The 19,569-nt window shown below is 43.6% G+C and overlaps 1 protein-coding gene across 1 annotated transcript in view; it reads right to left on the minus strand.

The window, feature by feature from the left end:
- Positions 1-19,569, minus strand: part of Pacrg (PARK2 co-regulated) — a 384,427-nt gene that overhangs the window by 175,361 nt on the left and 189,497 nt on the right. Inside the window, exon 3 of the mRNA XM_013024542.1 lies at positions 3,144-3,315. Coding sequence (XP_012879996.1) covers positions 3,144-3,315 — 172 coding nt within the window. The remainder of the gene's footprint in view (positions 1-3,143; positions 3,316-19,569) is intronic.

Raw genomic sequence — 19,569 nt, forward strand, 5'->3', positions numbered from 1 at the left:
GTCTCTTCTGTGATTGTAAAATCCTTCCTTCCTTGTGTGGGGTGATTGTTGTTGTTATTATTACTATTCCAAGCGGCTCTACAGGGCCACAGTGTTGTTCTTGCTTGTGAGGAAGAAGTCACAGGTTGCGGCTCTTAGCTCTTCACTGTCCTCTCAGCCATGATTTGAGTCATCTTCCACATTCACTTGACATGGATGCTGGACATTGTTTCCCAACATTGATCTCATTTTTTTTCCTGACCAGACAGAGTAAATATAAATCTAAAATCCTGGGTCAGATGGCAAAGAGAGCTCCTTCCTCTCCTCTTCTTCCCCAGAATGTTGCTGTCAGAATTCAGGCTCGTCGAGTAGCCAAGTTCATTCCTGTAGTACACGGGAGGTGGAAGGGCAGAGGAGGGTGCAGAAGCAGCATGTGCTATTTAGGCCATTAAAAATCCTGAGGTCGCTCTCTTTTCTTCTTTTTCACACAGGGTCTCAGTGTGTCATCCAGGCCGGTCTTAAACTCATGAGCTCACGTGATCCATCTGTCTCAGCCTCTGGAGTAGCTGGGACTATAGGTGTACACTTGTCACCCTGTAGACCTGGAGTCTTGCATGATGGAGCAGCAGGGAATAGACAGTTGCATTTTTTGCTCTTCATTTTTGAAACATTTGAGCTACCAAACATGTCCTTTTTTCACCCCAGGGTTATTCTGTTACCGTCCGTTGGCATCAATTCCAGGTGGCCTGGCTCTCTCCTCCCCTTGAGCTGATCTACTTTATGCTGCTTTTGCAGAAATGAATTAGAACTGCTGCTGGTGCTGGGGAGGTTAATTTTTGCCCCTGGATAAAGTAAATAGTATTCTGATAATATCTTTTGAAAATCTGGTCCACACAGCTGAAAGATGTACATCAACTTACTTCTAAATCAGTTGGTCATGCTCAACTCTACCTGTGAGATTTAGTTTGTGCACACAACATTTCTCAGAGCATACTGGAGCTACACGGTCTTACATAGTAACCAGCATTTCTTCCCTAGAGAAGTTTGGCTTTTAGTAACATAGACAGATTAAGAAGAGAGACACCGATTAGTGTCAGGATCAGTGTACAGGAAAGAACAGGCAGCCAAAGCAAGGAGATCCAACCGAGATGAACTGTCCTGAGTGCTGGAACCGGAAATGACCAGATTCATATGTAGTTAATTTGCCCTGACAAATCAGGTTTACTGAGTTCTTAATAATGTTTTCTCTCATCAGCACACGACTGCTAGCATGTGTGTGCTGTCAATTTTCTCCTTATAACACATCATTCTTCTCATAACTCATTCATGTGATTTCAAAATACAGATTGAAGAAAATTCAAAGTCATTTCGCCTTGGCTTGTCACTTGCTAACTTAATATGTTTTAATTCTAAAAACTATAATCTAAATATTTGCAACCCCTTTCTCTTTCCGTCTGTGTCTTCACTGGGGATCTGTGGGGGGTTTTGTGGAAAGCAGACAAGCCTAGCGCGACGTGTTTATTTTAGAGAAGGTCAGGCTGCTGTTGCTATTCTGGTGGGCACAGAGGAAAAGGACAGGCAGTTCCTGGGGAGAACATTCTGGCCCTTTTCTGTTTATCAATGCAGTGTGCACTTCATCTTTTAGAAAGGTAACTGTTGCCACTGGAGTTTAGCTTCTCCAGAGGAGAAAGCACATTTGAAAAAGTCTTTATGTGCTTGGGTGCTCCATCTCCTTCTTGAGGCCTCTTTGAAGCCACCCTCAGCTCGGCCCAGCTGGTGCCTGAGGCGGCTAGCTGCTGGTCAGATGCTTCCTGTTAGGAGAGCATGCTTCTCGGGCCCCATATTTTTCCAATCAGGTGGCTCTGGGTTTGGTGTGCTGCTCCCTGTCTCGGTGGGAAAAAAAGACCATGGAAGTTACTCCTGTGTGGAGGTCTTCAAGGTAGGAGAGCTAGTTTCCAAGACGCCAAAGCAGTAGGGAGAACAGAGGCTGAATGCTGCTTAATCCAAACCATTATTAGAATCCTGATAACGTTCTCCTCGACTCAGTTAAAGGATGGCATGATGAAACAAGCCAGACCCCAGGAAAGGACCCAATCCTGAACTCACGTCTTCTCATTTTGGTCAGACCAGGTGAACAGAAACACACCTGAGACCATGGGGGGGCAGGGTGGCGGGGAACTCCCCCGATCCTGGATTCCTAGGGAGGTGAGTGGCCACTTGCCAATCCTGGGGTTTGGATGAGGCAGATTGGGAGAGGAAGATTCAAGGCTTGGGCATTCTTTAGAAACCATGGAGTAAGAAGGCCCAGAGCAGGAGGTGGAAATGCCGGGCAGGCTGGAGAAAAGGTGGGGACTTTGTGCCCAGAGAGTTCAGAGACATAGACTCTGCTTTTAATCATCAGTGACCACAAAAAGCACAGCTCCCATGCTGCGGGACACACTAGAGGCGCTGGGACAAGCAGCAGCAGCAGCATGGAGGTGGGTGAAGGAACTGGGCTGGCCTGTGGACTGAGGTGAAACAGTGAGGGGCCAGGCCCTCCAAGGGCTGCCCTTACCATGGCAGTAAGATGGATGCCAGTCACCCAGGCTTGGCCGGAGCCCAGAGGCTCACAGGGCACCTCAGAAAGGCTGGCGAAGGGGCTTCTTGACACAGCTAAGGCCCTGGTGCCTGGCACGTTGTGTGGGAGGTAGTGGATGCTCGGGTCACAGCCAGAGAAAGTCAGGGGCCACTTTACTCTAGAGATTGTCACCACAACAACCTATCGCAAATGAACAATTCCCTTTCCTTACAAATTCATCTTTTCTCCAGTCCACATGTCTTTCCTGACAATTGTGCCTCCCACTACCTAAAAGCCAGTCAATTTCTACTGTCATTTAAAGCTAGGGGTGCCATTTAGAGCTCACTCGGGAGTCAGAGGCAGTGTACACACAAGGTCACGTACCATGCACGTTTTAAATCAGCGCGGCCTTCCTGCAATGTAGCTCACTTATGGGATGGGACCTTTCTCCGAGATTTGGGTTGTCTGCTTTCATAAGGCAATTTATAAAAATTCCCACAAAGCCTGGGGATGGCCTCAGTCTGTTGTGTTTTATTGCTTAATTAGCAAGTTGTCAAAACGCGGCACGGCGCACACGGAGTGACGCTTTTTTCACCTGTTCACTTACTTTTTATCGGGATAATGAGCTGTGGAATGACAGGTAGAATCTTGCTCCCCCCGTGTTCCAGCATGTCGTGGATTCCTTGCCGAGCAAAAAACTCGTAGGGAAATGTCATTTCACAAAGCCCATCAAAAAACAGAGGCAGATAATGGTGGTAATCCAGCTTCTCAATTTCTACCTGGAAGTGGAGAGAGAAGAAATGCAATGTGAAAATAACCGGCATTGCCCCGCCACAGGGAACAGCTGTGCATCACAGGTGGGGAAAGGGGCTCAGGCACCCAGACACCTGCCCCTCATTAGGCCTTTCAGCATCTTAGTGTGGAGGGTGAAATGGTGGCCCTTTAGATCTTCATCATTTGACTCTAACGCACAGAGACTCTACTTTGGGAGCATATTGATATATTTCTTTTTAGTATTAGGTACCCATGTGATCTTGGAAAGGAGTCAAGAAGTCCAAAGTCAGTTTGCTGAGAAACATACACGCCAGAGTGGAGTGACAAGGCTGAGGATGTGGACGCCAGTGTCAGCCAGCATGAGCCACACAACGTACCCTAGTGGATGGGAAATGTGCAGTGGGATAGGGCTGCGAGGGTCATACAGGATCCCTGGGTGGGGATGACACGGGTGGTCCTGGGGCCATCAAGGAAAAAAAGGGGGGAGACAAAAAGCGGGCTGAACCTGATGGGCCCCTCATACCAGATCTCCCCTGGACTACTTCTGGTAGAGCAAAGATCTGCCTTGCTCTCCCCACAGCCCTCACCTCTGGTGCCTCAGGACCATCCAACGCACCAGGGGACCGGACCACATCAGAGCTGAGAACATAGATGGTGGGTCTGAACTCCTACACTTGCCTGGGTGGCCCCTGGTTTGAGATCCGCTTGGCCCCCCTCCGGCAGGAAGGTGTCAGGGTAGAAGGAATGGACTCAGACTCAGACAGACAATGCCAACCACCTGCTCAGGATAAGGGCTATGGTGCACACACCATTTTCCCTAGCTTCCAAACCCTTATCAGAGTGCTCACCTTCAAAAGACCACCGTCTGCTTAAGTGGGGAGCCCATCAAGACAGGGAGAAGCTCCCTCAGCTACTTTGCCACTGAGTAAATCAAGTGGTCCTGTACTCCCCCAGCAGGTGGCCCATCTACCCTCTGCTGGTGAGCCTCCCATTTACCACACTCCTGCAGACAAGGACAGACACCAAGAGGGAAGAGGAAGCCCAGCCAGGAAAGACTCCGTGGATCCACGTACTCTTTTGTAGCTAGAGCTTAGAAAAATGAACCCCAACTCTAAATGCGTACAGACACCTCCGAGATACTTTATATACCTTGTAAATGTACACAGTTTACCTTGTTCAGCCAAAGTATATGGGATAGCTACTTAATATTAATTTTCTCAAGAATCTGTGTTCACTTCGAGATGTTTTACAACATTATTTTCTGTACTTTGAAATATTTACTGCTACATCATTCAGCTGCTAATGGTTCAATGTTATCTGTAATTTTACCTTGTAATCTTAGTTTATCATAAAAGTGTCATGAGGACTGTATTTTTACTTAGCTCTTCAGTATATTTTGCTCATTCTCTCATTTAGTCCCTTGTTGCAGTTTTGCACATGTCTCTTATAATGGTCAAATCATTACATCTGGTGCTTCCATCTGATAGAAGAATCTGTATTTTCATGTTATAGTTTGCTACATTTACTTTTATAGCTGCTCTTATTTTAACTTCTGTCATCCTACGGTCTCTGGTTGTTGCTGTTCATTTACTGTTAACTTTCTATTTTGCAGTTATGTTAGGTAGATTATGTTGTTTTCTTTTAACTTTGGGTTTGTTTTTGCATTGACTTTTGAGATAAGACAACTACTGAAATGTCCTACTGTAGCTATCCCTCATCTTTCTCTAGCATTCTCAAACACAGGTGTCTTACCAAGACAAGGATTTCCTAATAAGATGATTGACATGAAATTTTTTCTTGGGAGATTTCTATGGCAAGGATGGGTGTCACCCTAATTCCTCCCCCCATCACCCTTACAGTTGGTCCCTCCCCGCCTGTCACTTCCGGTTAAAGCCCCACCCTCATCTAGTTGTGAGTCTCTTCACACAACCTTCTAGGCTTCCACAGCGCTCTTCAGACTCTGGGCCTCACTCCTTCTGCCTTAAGGTCTTTCCTTGAATGGCCACATTTAATCAGCTCAGGATACCATAACTACAGGCCGGAAGCTGGGTGGCTTAAAGCACAGATGTTTATCTCCTGACAGTTGCCTGAGATGCGTTGTCACTGTGTTTGTGCTCAGGCCGCTTGCCCTGGCATGTGGACAGCTGCCTTCTACTGTATCCTCAGGTGCTCTCCCCTGGTGCAGATAGACAGAGGCTCAGATGCTTTCCCGTGGGGCAGACGGAGGTGCAGATATCTCTCAACCTTTTTAAGAAGACCCAGTTCTGACACTTTAACTTAGCCTTCACTACCCCTGCGTAAGCCGCGTCCCCAAAGGCATGTATGTGGGGTGTTAGAGCTTCAGCACAGGGAAACTGGGAGGGAGAACTGGTTCCATGGCATGCCTTCCTCTTTCCTCCAGCTCTCTCCGTCTCCTCAAAGTCCTTTATCTGGACTTCCTACAACCACCTCATCCCTGTTTGATTTTCCTCGTAATCCGTATCACTAATTCATTACCCTTCTCAAGCTCTATTCAAGGAGCTTGTTGCTGTCTCCAGGGGTGTGTGGTGAGTGCTCGGACTGGACCTGTGGGATTTCAGTTCTGCCCTTTTGATCTGTTCCTCTCAGATTTGTGCTCAGCCGAGGAGCAGCGGTGGGGAGAGGTCCCAGCACAGAGGACCTAGGCTTTCCCGTCAACCAGCACCCAGGGGAGTATGGGATGTCTGTAAATTTATATACTCTGCAAATATAAGTATTCCTCAAGTAAAGTGCTTTATTTGTCCTCTTGTTGGTATTGCAGTGGTTTTCACAATCCACAAAATTTAAGAATATTTTAATAGAAAATCAAGATGGTCTCCTGGAAATATACATTCCTCAATTTGGCTTTAATTGGCTTTTTGTGTCTGTATCTCAGTCTCACAAAATGGAAACATATTACAACATGTACATACTGGCGATAATAACAAGAAGTCTTCATTTCAAAAGTCTAAATGTTGATTCTAAGAATAATCTAAGATTGACATTTGAAAAAGAAATTAGGAGATGCCTTATCCATGTTTGCATAGCTAACCATCACCCCCAATGACCATCCCACATTCCTAGAGGGTTTCTAAATCACTCACCACGTGGGTTCCTTTAGATTTACAAACAAAAAGGTCATTCTTAAGGCTTATGTAGCAATAAATGTTTTCCAATCATTTAAATCTGTTGCTTTTTGGGTAACTAGTTCAGTGATAAATATACTTTATATTTCCTAAGTATTACCACAAAAGTAGTAGTTTTAAAACTGGGTAATTTTTTCCAAAACCTATAAAATCTAGAATCAGAAGAAAACTGAAGTGAGACATAGAATGAAAGGAAATATCAGGTAAAATTACACAGAAATAGCTGATTAAGGACTACCTTGATATTAAACATGAAGTATTTTCATGCACAAAATCCTAAAAAAATTTACGTTCTATAGCTTTTTAAAGAGCATAGACCCTATAAGTCGATCTCTAAATCTTTCAGTGACCTTTGGCCAAAGGCAATAACATTCTAACTTGATTTAGTCTAAGAAGTATAATCTTTTACCTCATAACAGATGTGTAAAATAGTAACTCTGTATCCAAAGGTCAGAAACACAATGAGGTTAATGATTTTATTAAAAATTCCAACCAGGGATTTACTTTCTATGCTTTCTACATCATTACACTGATTAGTGAATAAAATACCATTGAAAGTATCTGCTACTATGACTTCTATAATAATTATTCCAGAGGATACTGTTTGGAATCATAAACTAATCTGAGAACATATAATTACCTGTTTATATGTTACATACTCATATGGCATTTTTAAAATAAAGTTTTAATAGTGATTGTAAACCCTTGACACAGCTGTTGAGTTGTTTGAAGATGACTTAGAAATTTTGTAGGCATTAAGTACTATCTGCATGTGATGTATAAGACATTTCACATACAGATACATTATTTTTAAATGTGTTACAGATGCAATATGATAAGCAACTAAAAACAATTTAGGTCATTTGATATTTTCAATATATTGAAGATACAACTTGAACAGGAGAAATGAGATTTCTTTTGGATGCTAGAAATATGACTTTTTTGTGTAGCATGAAACAAATGTTCTTTATTGTAAAAAAGAAGTAGACTGTAGACAAGAGTGATGGGAATCCATAAACTGTGCTGCGACAAGTTCTAAAAATACCAGACTGTGCTGAAGGAAAAGCTGAGCTCAGGAACTTCTGAGGGCTTAGAGATAAAGCTGCAATCCAGCCTCAGAGGGGAGCCAGTGGGAGGCCTGGGTGCTACCAGGTGACCTCCGGGATGAGCAGATGGCAGGTCAGGTCCAGCGTGGAGATTGTCCTGTCTCTAGAGCTCTGGAAAGCAGAGCAGTTGCAGGAGCAATAGAACAACTGGCACCTGGCACACAACCAGGACACTTAAAGGCTAAGGGCTGCTCTTCCGGGGAAAGGGACTAGAGGTTCCCCTCCTACTCATTTGTTGGAGCAGAAAGAACTTGATGTTTGACAAACTCTCAATGGAAAAGTCCCCTCTGAGAAATTAAAATCCACATGATCTAAAACCAAGAAATAAAGTTTCAGATGATGGTGAAGAAATCCATGGAGTCCAAATGAAAGCAAGTGCAAAAACATCAACACTTGTGTAATTTGGGGATATGGAAGATGCAGAAAATGTAGCCTTTGCCATAGATGAGCTCAAAACAAAGACATGACAACCACCATGGCAATGGGGTCTCCCCAGCAAAGAACAGCCAGGTAGAACACTGGATGAGTCACAGGTGGAGAACAGGACCAACTCAGAAGTGCAGGTGGAGGTACCACAACAGAAAAGATGGCGAAGTCCCGTCCCAGATGATCTCATGTGTCTCTCAGGGGCTGCAGAGCAGAGGACAGAGAGTATCTGAAGAAATAATGGTCAAGAACCTTCCATAACTGAAGAAAGACATAAGGCTTCATATTGAAGATGAGGCTCTGGACATTTTCCAGAAAAAACATTAAATTTCAAAGACAAGGGAAAGCAACTCAGAAACAAAAGACAGATTACATCTGAAGTATCAACATGAGATTGACATTCATATTTTTTAGATTTCTTTCATAAGTTTTAATCTTTTTAAAGATTAAGATAATTAGAATTTATCTCTCATTAACAAGATAGAAGCCAAGAGACAGGGATAAAATTCTTCAGCTGGTTGAAAGAACAAAAGCTATTCATCTACAATGTAAATCAGTGAAACCATTGCTCAAAAATAAAGACAAATTCAATGCCCTTGACCAATTCTGAAGGCTTTTCTCCTAACCCACAGATCATTCTTATGAAAGGATAATGTTTATGTAAAAGTAAGTAGAACTCAGGAAGAGAAGGGAGATGCAAGAGACAAATAGTTGAGCAGCATATATATGTATATATGTATATATGCACATACATATATGCAATCCAAGTATGTAAATGAATTAAGTCCTCTGTTAAAAGGCAGATTGTCAAAAAAGAAAAATGCATTTTAGTTATATATTGGTTTAGAAGGGGCACACTAAAACTGACAGAGAAAGGTGGAAAATAAAGGTATAGTAAAAAGAAATAGTAAGCATGATGCAGAATAAATTCCTGGGAGAGGAAATGTTTTAACAAAGTGTGTGTATATTTTCAGTTTTGACAGTTTTGCCAAGTGGTACTTCATAGAGTCGCTACCAACTTACATTCCCATCAACAAAACATGAGTGCCTGTTTTTCCCATTGTTTATCCAGAGAGAATGCTGTAAAAGTGTGATTCTGAACAATATTCTAGGTAATACTATGTTGCCTTAACTTACACTGCTGCTACTGTGAGAATAATCACCCTTTAAATATATTTCTGAAAGCTATTTGTACAGCCGTTTCTGTGAATTGTATTTTCACATCCTTTGCCATTTTCTTCTTTGGAGGCAATGGCTTTTTTTTTCTCCCTTAGTATAATTCTTTTCTTTGGGGAAGATTAGTCTTTTGTGTATTAGGAGTTCTCACATTTTTTTTCTTTTTGCTGTGCAAAGCTTTCTTATGCTTTTGAAGTTATTAATCTTTTGTGAGTTCTGAAGTTTGAGTCATCATTCGAAAGATTTGTTCCCAACTTGTGGCACAATAAATAGCAATAATTAGGAAAGATCATATGTCATGATTTACTCAAGTGTTTTTTTATGGGTTCTATACATTTGAAACCATTTATTTGCGACCTTAGCCTGATGTGAGATGTGTTTGTTCAGCTGTGATGTGCTCCCAGTACACAACTGGCCTGCTAGGGGGCTAGCATGCCTCGCTAGATAGCTCCCCGTCACCATAAACACTGGCCACAACACCCCAGAGCCTGGAGGCCTACCTGTCACCATGCCTGTTTCTTGATGTTGTATTCTATTCCGTTTTTCTGGCCTGCCTTTCTTGTTCATGAACCTGGACTAGTTTGATTTAATTATCACAACTATTTTAACACATTTTAATATCTGGTAGGTTAGTTACCTTCTTCGCATTGCTTTCCTAGCTTTTGAAGTTATTCATCTAATTTGTTTACTTTCCCATATAAAATTTAAAAATATGAAGTTTAATCCACATTGTGGGCATTAGACAGAGAAAACATGGTTTTCACAAGTATAGGTGGAGTAGTTTAGGAAAGTGAATTATGTACGAAGTCACAAAAGGACCCTCAAGAATGTTTGTTTTACATGTCATACTTTCTGAAAAAATCTTAAATAAAATAAAAAATCATGAGCTAAAACCCAGCCGTACTTTTAATTTTCACCCATTTAGAAATCTAGAAACACCTCGGAGTCACTCCTAGGTCAAAGAGAAAATCATTACAGAAATGACAAGATGTTAAGAACTGGTTTTAAGAACAGAAAAGTAAGAGCAGCTACTTAACTTAGGGTACAGAGCTGACATTACGTTGGCACCGAAGCCAGATGAACAGTTAAACCCCACTGATATAAAAATACTGTAACAGGAAAGCTGAGTCCAACCGTGTGATTACACCAGAGCCAAGCGTGCTGAACTGCACACACAGGATGGTATTTCAACAGTGTGTGCACAGGTAAGTGAGAGGAACGAGGTCCCTTCCCAGGGGACACTGCCATCACTTCCACCGTGGTCAGCCAAGAGGAGAGGGGACGCAGGCCCTCACTTCCTCCCCTCCTTTTGCTGAAAGTTCCAGCGAATGCGGCTCACGTTCAGAAAATAGCTCACACTTGAGGATGACATGGCTGTCCATGCAGTGTGCCTGGAGAATCAGAAAACATGTCTCCTTTGTCGAAGAGCTCAGAAAATACTGCTAAATAATAACCAATGAACTAAAGAGAATAACCTGCCAAAATACAATTAACACCTACTGAGAAAATGCTTAGAAAAATCACAGAATTAACAAGTGATATGAAGACTGTATGGAGAAAGGGACGAAAGATGATTGACAAATGTACAGCCAAGAGAGGAGCGGCCTTCTGCGGATGACCAGGCTCCCAGATGGAAGGACGGCGCGTCAGCCCCGTCTTCCCCAACCCGATGTCTCGCCGCTTTGCCACAAACGCTGATGGCTGGAAGATATTAATTACCGAGTAACAAATCAGAACTTGGGAATGGAGAATTAAATTATTTTGTGGAATAACCTTATTTTAAGTTTCTGTCAAAATGCTAACAAGACAGCTAAAGGTCAGTTGAAGCATATCTGGAATTTATGCACACTTAACCTTTATTATCCAGAAATTGTATGTTCCTAGCAGTAGCAGTCAGTGAGTGATACTTTCAGGTGTAATAAATAAAAAAGAAGGTCTCATGTTCTGTAGCTTTGAACATCCCAACTATCCATCATTGGCCATTGAGTTAAAGGAATTTCTTAAAACTTTAAAAAAATAGTATTATTTTACCCAGAGAGACACACAAAGGAGCAAGAGTTATATAGTAATTCATCCTTAAAGTTTCTCTTTCCGTTATTATAGTCCTGTACAATGCCAAAATAGTATAATGCGGCCAAAAGTAAAGAAGGAACAATTGTATTCTGGGGTAGCAAATGTTCAAAAAAATAAAGAAGCAAAAAATGGAAAGTCCTGATGAGTTTTAGGAATTAAGACAGTTAGAAACACACTATTAGTAACTTTTACCACTGGTATTAGTTGTAAAATATCACATTGTTTTACAAAGACTGTCCCTGAATTGGATAAAGTTCTGCCTTTGTGTTTGTTTTGGTGAGGTTTGAACTCAGGGCCTTGTACTTTCTAGGCTGCCCCTCTGCTGCTGCATCAATCACTGGTGGTTTCTAGAGTGGCGCTGCCCAGGCCCTCTCCCGAGACACTATCTGCGTCTCTATGCTTCCCGTCCTTGCTGAGATCACAGATGTGGGCCCCTGCCTCTGCTTACCTTCATGGAGACAGAGTCTCTCAGACCCTTCTGCCTCAGATGACCTGGAACTGCAATCCTCCCATCTCAGCCTCTCATGTAACTTGGGATAACAGAAATGTGTCACTAAGCTCAACTACAGATTAAAAGTGGGTCTTGCAAACATTTTCCCAGGCTCTCCTTGAACTGTAGTTCTCCTATTCTAAACCTACAACATAGGTTTAGAAGACAAGCTTCAGCCACTGACACTCACTGACAGGGTGAAGACACTCGACCAAGTGAGGAGATTTAAGCAGGTCAGGACTGGACTGAGTCAGATGCTGCGGATCATGTGGGCATAGCAGTATGGTCTTCCTCGTATCGACATGTATGTTACTCTATGTATTTTATAGAGATAGGCTCTAATTTATTGAAGTTCTTTATACTTGGAATTTCTTCAAATTAGGAATGTAAACAACCTGGTTGCTGTGATAGAGTCAGATTGGGACCTAGGGAGTGAGGGGAGTCACGAGTAGCAAAGAAGGAGACAGTGATTAGAGGAGTAGGACCTATTTCCTTGGATCGATTGCTTTAAATCTGCTGCAAGGATGAATCGGTGATGCTATGGTTCTGATGGCAGCCTCCTGAGGGAGGGATGGAATGAGACAGCATGCGCCACGTGACATCAATTCTTTCTCTTCTTCCCACTTCCCGTAGCTAAAATAATGTAACTATTGAAAGTAATATTTGAGTGAAGGCCAAAGAGACGTGCACACTTAGGCTCCTCCCAGCTCCTCAGCCCTCACAGTGATCCAGACCAGGTTCCCATGTGTGCTTCAGTTTCCTCCCCTGGAACACAGGGCAGTGGCAGCACCGGCCTCTCAGGGGCTGCAGGGAGCCGGAGATTGTGAAAGCTGATGATGGTGGCGCCTGGACTATGGGAGAGCACCAGTGCACAACAGCCAAGTGCCAAAACTCTGGGACTTGTCACTATCAGATTCGCTCTCCATGTTTACTGTATCCTTTAAATTTTACTGGGTAGAGAAAAAAAAGTTCTATTTTGGTAAGCTACCATTTAAAAAAAATGGCTCCTGGACTTCTGTTCTTAGGTTTAAAGCCATTTGTGATGGATTCAGAACTGAGAGCTCACAGGGTGCTGGGCATACGCTAACACCAGCCGGGGGTCGGGGCTCTGACACAGTTCTCAATTCCTTCTAGTGACATCGTACTTTTAAGTTTTAAATTCTAGGGAGTGAGAACACAAAATGATGACATTCTCATGTTTATAAATAATGTTGTACTTTCTTAAATGTGTTTTTGAGTACAAGAGTCTTGTCTTGTTTATATAAGTTTATCTGATTTGGGGATGGGAAGGGGAATCACAGAAATGATGAGAGGAAGGACAAAGGGTGAACCAATTAAACAGTGATACTCACAAGATACTATGTTGAAAATAAACATTACAACTTGGGGGCGGGGGAAGGAGAGGTGTGGGGGAGGGAAAGCGGGAGAAAACAAGGGAGGGGATAACAATGTGTGACAAGAATTATACTCATTTCCTTACTTATGCAACTGTAACCCCTGTGTACATCATCTTTATAATATAAATAGTTTGTGTTAATGAACTGACATATATGTATATAAAGTGCCTAAATAATATTTTATTAAAAAATAAAATTTACAGATATTGCATTAATTAAGCCATTTGCCAAATGTTAAGTGAAAACATGTGTTCAGTAGAACTGAGGCAGGGTAGACTAGGGATAGTGGACCCAAAGAACAGAGACCAGGAATTCATTAAGACTTTGTGTTTCCATTCAACTTGGCCAGAAGTGCTCAAAGGAAGTGTCCTTTCTGCTACACTTCTTCACTGAGCAATGCAGAGGTGACCTTCCCTCCCCCCCCCGCCCCCAAACTTCATCCTGGCTTTTACTGATCACTGTGCCTAGGGACCAAGCAGGTCACCTTCAAGTGGTCCAGCCACTCCTTCTTAGGAAGGGTGGTCATTAAACATGGCAAAAGGCAGAAGTATGGTATTAGAACCTAGAACTATTTTCTCAGACTCAATATCTCTAGGCTGAACCAATACTGTCAGCAAGACTGGATTGAGCCGGGTGCCTTGCACAATGGGACAGTACTTGAGTTACCCCTGCCTTATTTTACCTGATATAAACATTGCTGACGTCAGAGTACTTGGGGCCTCTGTTTGCCTCCTGCACCCATGCTGGTGTGTCCTGTTAAGTGCTTTGATTGCTTTACCAACATGCTGTGTTGCACACTACCTCCACCCTGGGATTCTTCGCCATGAGAACGCCAGGAACCCAGTACTCCAAACTCTCTCCCTTTTGGGGACCTCCTTGGCCCATTGGGGTCTGGGTGACATGACCTCTGCTTTCAGAGTTAAACCTTGTCTCAGGCACCCAACTTCATTATTTTTTAATAGCAAATACAATAATTTCATTGAAGTTATTTTGATATTTTAATGTTACCTACCAATGACACAGTGGAAAATCAGTACACCAGGTGATAATTTGTAAAACAAGCATCTTAAGTCATCGTTGCTGTGCATTGTTTATGCGCTGTGAGGAGCACGCTACATCTTAGCCTGGACTTCCTCAAACGCAGTGAGACTGCAAGAGCACAGAAGGAAAGCTTGATTCTCCAGGCCTCGTTACGCTGAGGTGCCAATCTTTCCACTGCAGACCTGCCCCAAGTGCGTGACAGGGAGGAGCAGGCCCTACCGTTCATCCTCCCCCCCACCACCAAAAAAAAATCTTCTTTCATCCCGTTCCCTTTGTTTTGGGGCTCTCTAGGCCATACTTGATGCCTTTGATGATTAGTTTTCCATGGACCTTACATAAATCCAGCTGTGCTCACATGTTCCAGCTGGCAGAAACTACGTGAAGGTCCTTTGCACACTCTGTGAGGACGGGCAGTGTGCTCACCTTTGCTACCTGATCTCACCTGTCATACAGGTGCTCATTAGACTCCGTCTGCAGCAGGAGGAAATGAAGTGCTCAGAGCTACTTGGTTATCGAATGCCCATTCCACTGTCTGTTAGCATAGCTAGCTGTCAAACTCACAAAATACTTCACTTGTGTTGTGATTTATAGTACAATACACGCTGCAAATTCAAATGCTATGCTTTCCAAACTTGGTGACATCTGATTGTGCTCAAGTGTCCTTGGGCCTGGCCGCTCTGTCAGCCTGGCCTGCCCTCTCTAGGGAGAACGAAGTGCTGGGCTGTGCCAGTGTGTCTGGCATGGCCTCTCCTGTATTGTGGCTATAACTTTGTTTCTCTTCTGTCACCTTCATTGCATGCGAGCCCCAGTCAGCTTCTACCCAGTATTTCATTCTTCAGTTAGCATGAGCTCATGGGACAGAGGTTGTCGCATGCATAAACAACTCAGGGAACTGATTCTCAGCGGCTCTCCCCAGCACAGCCCCTCTCCTTCCCTGCTCATTCTCCAGGGTGCAGCCAGGCCTCCCTGCACAGCCCCTGCCCCCCACCCTCAAGTCACTCAGCGGGCCTCAGGGGCTGGGAGCGGCACTATGGCCCTTTACCCCATGTCCAAGGTTCCGGCTGCACTGTGTCTCCCTCTATGTGGGGTACATCCTCAAATTCAGCATTCGAGGAGGATTTTCTCTTTTCATGTTTATCTTTTAAAACGAAATCGTATGAAAAAGCTCTAGCTTTCACACAAAACAGCACATAGTTTATTGTATAGATTTTGGAGCCTAAGTCCAAGCAGTGTCCCTGCCACAAGTAAGTTATATTGTGTTTTTTAGATAGATAGATAAACACACACACACACACACACATACATATGTTTAACATCAGATTCCTCATTACACCAGGGACTCCAGCAACACATACTTCAACCATCCATGGTAAAGAATACAATAGGCTAATTCATGAATTTTTTTTGTCAGTCATGGGGCTTGAACTCTGGGCTTGGGTGATGTCCCTGTGCTCTTCAGTTCAAGGTGAGCACTCTACCACTTGAGCCACAGTGCCACTTCCTAGGCTAATTCATGTAAACTGTCTAGAACACTGCCCAGTACATGCTAATTGTTGTTGCCACTTTACTATAATAGCATTATACACATCATGATCCTGTGAGTAATTATTAAATGTGTACACAAATGATTAACTATCCTTCCATATGGATTAAGTCCCTTCTTGCTTTTCTAGTTAGAGTGGGGAATCAGGAAGAAGTATGTCACAAACACAGAAAGGACACAGGACAAAGTGAGCACGCTCCACTGGTCAGCACTGCCATCATGGTAGAAGCTGCATGCATGTTCACACATGTCCACTTGTACATGTTGTAGATGGAGGGAAAGTGAAGCAGAGTCCTGAGATGCCTGAGCATGTTACCAGAGGGCAAAGGGTGTAGGCTGCGCTTTCTTCCTTAGAGTACAGGCTATGGTTGCAATAGAGGTGAACACTTTTAGGTAGGGACAGGATGGCACATTGCTAAGTCTCCAGTGCCCACATAAACTGAGCTTTGGAGTCAGCCAGTAGCTAAGAATAAGTAATAGTCATTGGATTTTACCAACAGAAAGAGAACAAAGAACCAGCCCAGCCATGGTAGTCTCAAGATAGAAGGACAGAGGCCTCTACTCCAGATCCATGACTTTTCCAAACTGAGAGCTATCGGAGAGAGAAAGGACAACAAGAAGCTGATTCTGCACCCTCCACTGTGGAGAGGCAAGGAAGTGAAGGGATAGCACAGGATAGGTCCCAAGTCGTTGTCTTCTCCCTCCTCATCCCAGCTTCCTACAGTGGGAATGGAGTTTCTAGAGCAACAGGAAAACAGCCACAGACAACCGAGAATGTTTACTCCCATCACCAGCACACAGAGAACAAAGGCAGGCACAGACTTGTCTGCAATTCACCTCTCATTAAACCTCTGCCTCCGATTTCTGTTTGACCCTATATTCTATGTGGCACAGGGTCTGTCATAGAGATTTGAATAGCTGGCGGATGGATGCAACAAGGAGTAAATGAACACAGTTGTTCTTAGTTAACTTCCACTAGACCAGAGCATCTTCTAGTCCAGTGGGGTTTCTAGAAATTTCTAAAATACGCCAAGCAAGTATTGGTTCAGACCGCCTAGATTTGGTCATCTGGGATAACAGGTCATTTTGTGTGACTTTAAATCCTTCATTTCCATCTCCTTTTGATTCTCAAGTGAGACCCAGAATTTCATTTGGGGAAAATGACTCGCCCAAAGGCAGAAAGTGATTGAGCTGCTCACTCATCAATCCTAACTCACTTAGACTCATTGTTCTTTTCTCAGCTGAAAGGAGATTTTGATTTCATTTTGTTTCCTGAACTTCCAGTTCACAAAATGTGCCAAACAAGGCGCAGCTTATGACGTCTATTAGATCCCGCGCCATTCCCGGCTCTGTGTGATCACCCACAGGGTGCCCACAGCAGCTCCCAGAGCACCGCCGCTATTAGATTCAGAACCGTTTATAGTCATGGTCTGACTCTTTCTTACAGCCCAGAATGAAGGGAAACAAGAAATGCTCAGAAATTTTAAGAATCTTTGTGCTGTGACAGACTGCATTGTGAAGAATATTGGATAATTCTACACCTAGGGAGGAATGCATTTCTCATGTGAACACATGCATGTCTCTGTGTGCTGGGGTCTTAGACCTGGCGCCAATGGCCCAGGTCATGGAAGCCTAGACTTAGTTACATTATGCATTTATAATCAGAACAAGATTTTATCACCTTTACTCTCAGTGAGGTAAAAAGAACTGAATGTAGAACTATGAAAAGACAAACCAAGAAACAAACAAAAAGTTTATTTTATGTAAGTTATTGGAATTAATTTTCCTTCTAGTTTTTATTTTGATTTATATCATGGACATGATTCTTGGTTTTCATTCACTTTCTCTTGTTCATAGTCACTTTTCCCTTGCCCCTCCTCCTTCCCATTTCCTGCTGAAAGTTCTAGAGTCAGCTCCCCTCCCTATGGCAGAACAGCTGCCAAAACTACAAGCTTCAAAACATCCAAAAGCAGAGAAAAGGGAACAAAATTTTCCTTTTGTATCTCCTCAAGAGGCAAGGAAACTTTCTTGTTTTCATTCTCAGAGTTGAGTCAGTTCGCATCGCTCCGACACACAAGTGCTCAGCACCACTGCCTCCAGCTCTCTCCCCTGGGGATGAAGGGCAGGAAGGCTGCTGCCAGGGCCCCCGGTGCCCACCATGCACGGGGGCCTAGAGAAACAGCAAAGCAGTCAGCACAGCTACACTGGATTCAAAGAGCCAATCTACCCACCCCTGGGGTATTCACCTCCAGTGGCAACACATAGAATTCTCACTGGCTTCAAACTCAAGAAGGCAGAAGTCCAAGGTGAACTTGACAGGTTAAGATCAAGGTCTGGGCAAGGCCATGCTGCTTCTGGAGGCCTGACCTGGGATATCTACGTTCCTTGCCATTTGTAACCTCAAGAGGCTACCAGCCTTTCCTGTCTCACGTCCCTCTCCTCCAAAAGTGATGCCCCAGCCTCTGCTGTTAGAGTGACACTGATTCTGTCCTTGACTTTCTGGACTCACACTGACCCTCCTTTGTGCATAATCCAAGACCCTGCTGATCTCAGGCTCTTTAATCTGATTACTGGGGTACGGTCATTTTGCTGTGAAGGTTCTAGCGATGAGGACACAGACATCTTTGGAATATCTACCACAGTTGAATTGCTATAAAATGACATGCTCAACAAATGTATAAAAAAAACCTTATGTCTCTTGAAAAGCAAGGCTTGAAATTGGAGGGACTAGACCAGGCATAAGAAAATAATTGAGATAATTGAGATGAGTAGGCATGTGGCCCTGACACAGATATATACCTTCATAGTCAGGAAAGCAGCATGCATATCTTTTATTATTGGAATCATTTTCAATTATTCAAACTATATACAAACGTATGTTTAATGTTTGCGGAGTCAGTGTTCTTCTAGAAGGCAGAGGTGAATTGGAGGTAGGAGGAGGGCCCTGCAAGATAGGAGCTTGCATCCCTCTCCCCGAGGCTGCTTGTCTGTCCTAAGGAAGGGCAGCGTGAGCATGCACTTGACCCTGCCCTCTGCCTGATGGACATGCAAAGTAATCAACATGCAACTCTTGAAGATGTGAGTCACAAATGAGTATGTCCCCTGGATCAATAGATACCTGGAGATCTTCCATAATTTTGACATAGCGGGCTGTGTCAAAGAAATGGCCTGGTAAAAAGAAAGTCAAATGATACAGAGATTCACGAGCCTGTAATGCTTAGATTTAGAACCTACAATAAATGATCTTATAAGACACATAGAAATGTGCCTAATATTTAATTAAAATGACTATTATTTAATCGTTTTCTCCTACTACGGCCCTGGCTGACTAGCTGATAGGAACAAGGAAACTATGTATGGAACATCTTTTTACTTTATTGGGGTTCAACTAGCCTTTGAGGAGGTCAGGAGTGACTGCTGAGCATGACAGGTGCATCCTTGTGTGGTCTCCCCTCACGCACCCTCTCCTCCCTTCCCCTCCCCCCCCCTGCTTGGTGCAGCAGGCTTGGCCAGCTTGGAAGCAATTGAAGATAATGCTGATGGAGAGAGCCGCAGTCCCCAGATGACATCTGGGGAGAGCCACTGACTTTTCAGAAACCCCTGCAAACCCGTTTGCAGAAAAGGAGCAATAGGCTGAAGAAAGAAGAAGAGATGGACTTTTCCTCTGTGCTTGGTGGGGTTGCACAATGCCAGGCACCATCAGGCGCCTGCCGCTTCCTCTCCTGGCTTCATCATCTTCTGACTGGCTGGGAGAGTTAAGAAGGAACTTCATGAGGTTTCTTGCACATGTTTTCTTATAGCTGACATGACACTTCTTGGAGAGACCCAGGCGGGGTCCTCTTGCACTCAGGGGTTGGCTACCAC

Source organism: Dipodomys ordii, unplaced genomic scaffold (assembly GCF_000151885.1).
Source record: "Dipodomys ordii isolate 6190 unplaced genomic scaffold, Dord_2.0 Scaffold77, whole genome shotgun sequence".
NCBI classification, from domain to species: Eukaryota; Metazoa; Chordata; class Mammalia; order Rodentia; family Heteromyidae; genus Dipodomys; species Dipodomys ordii.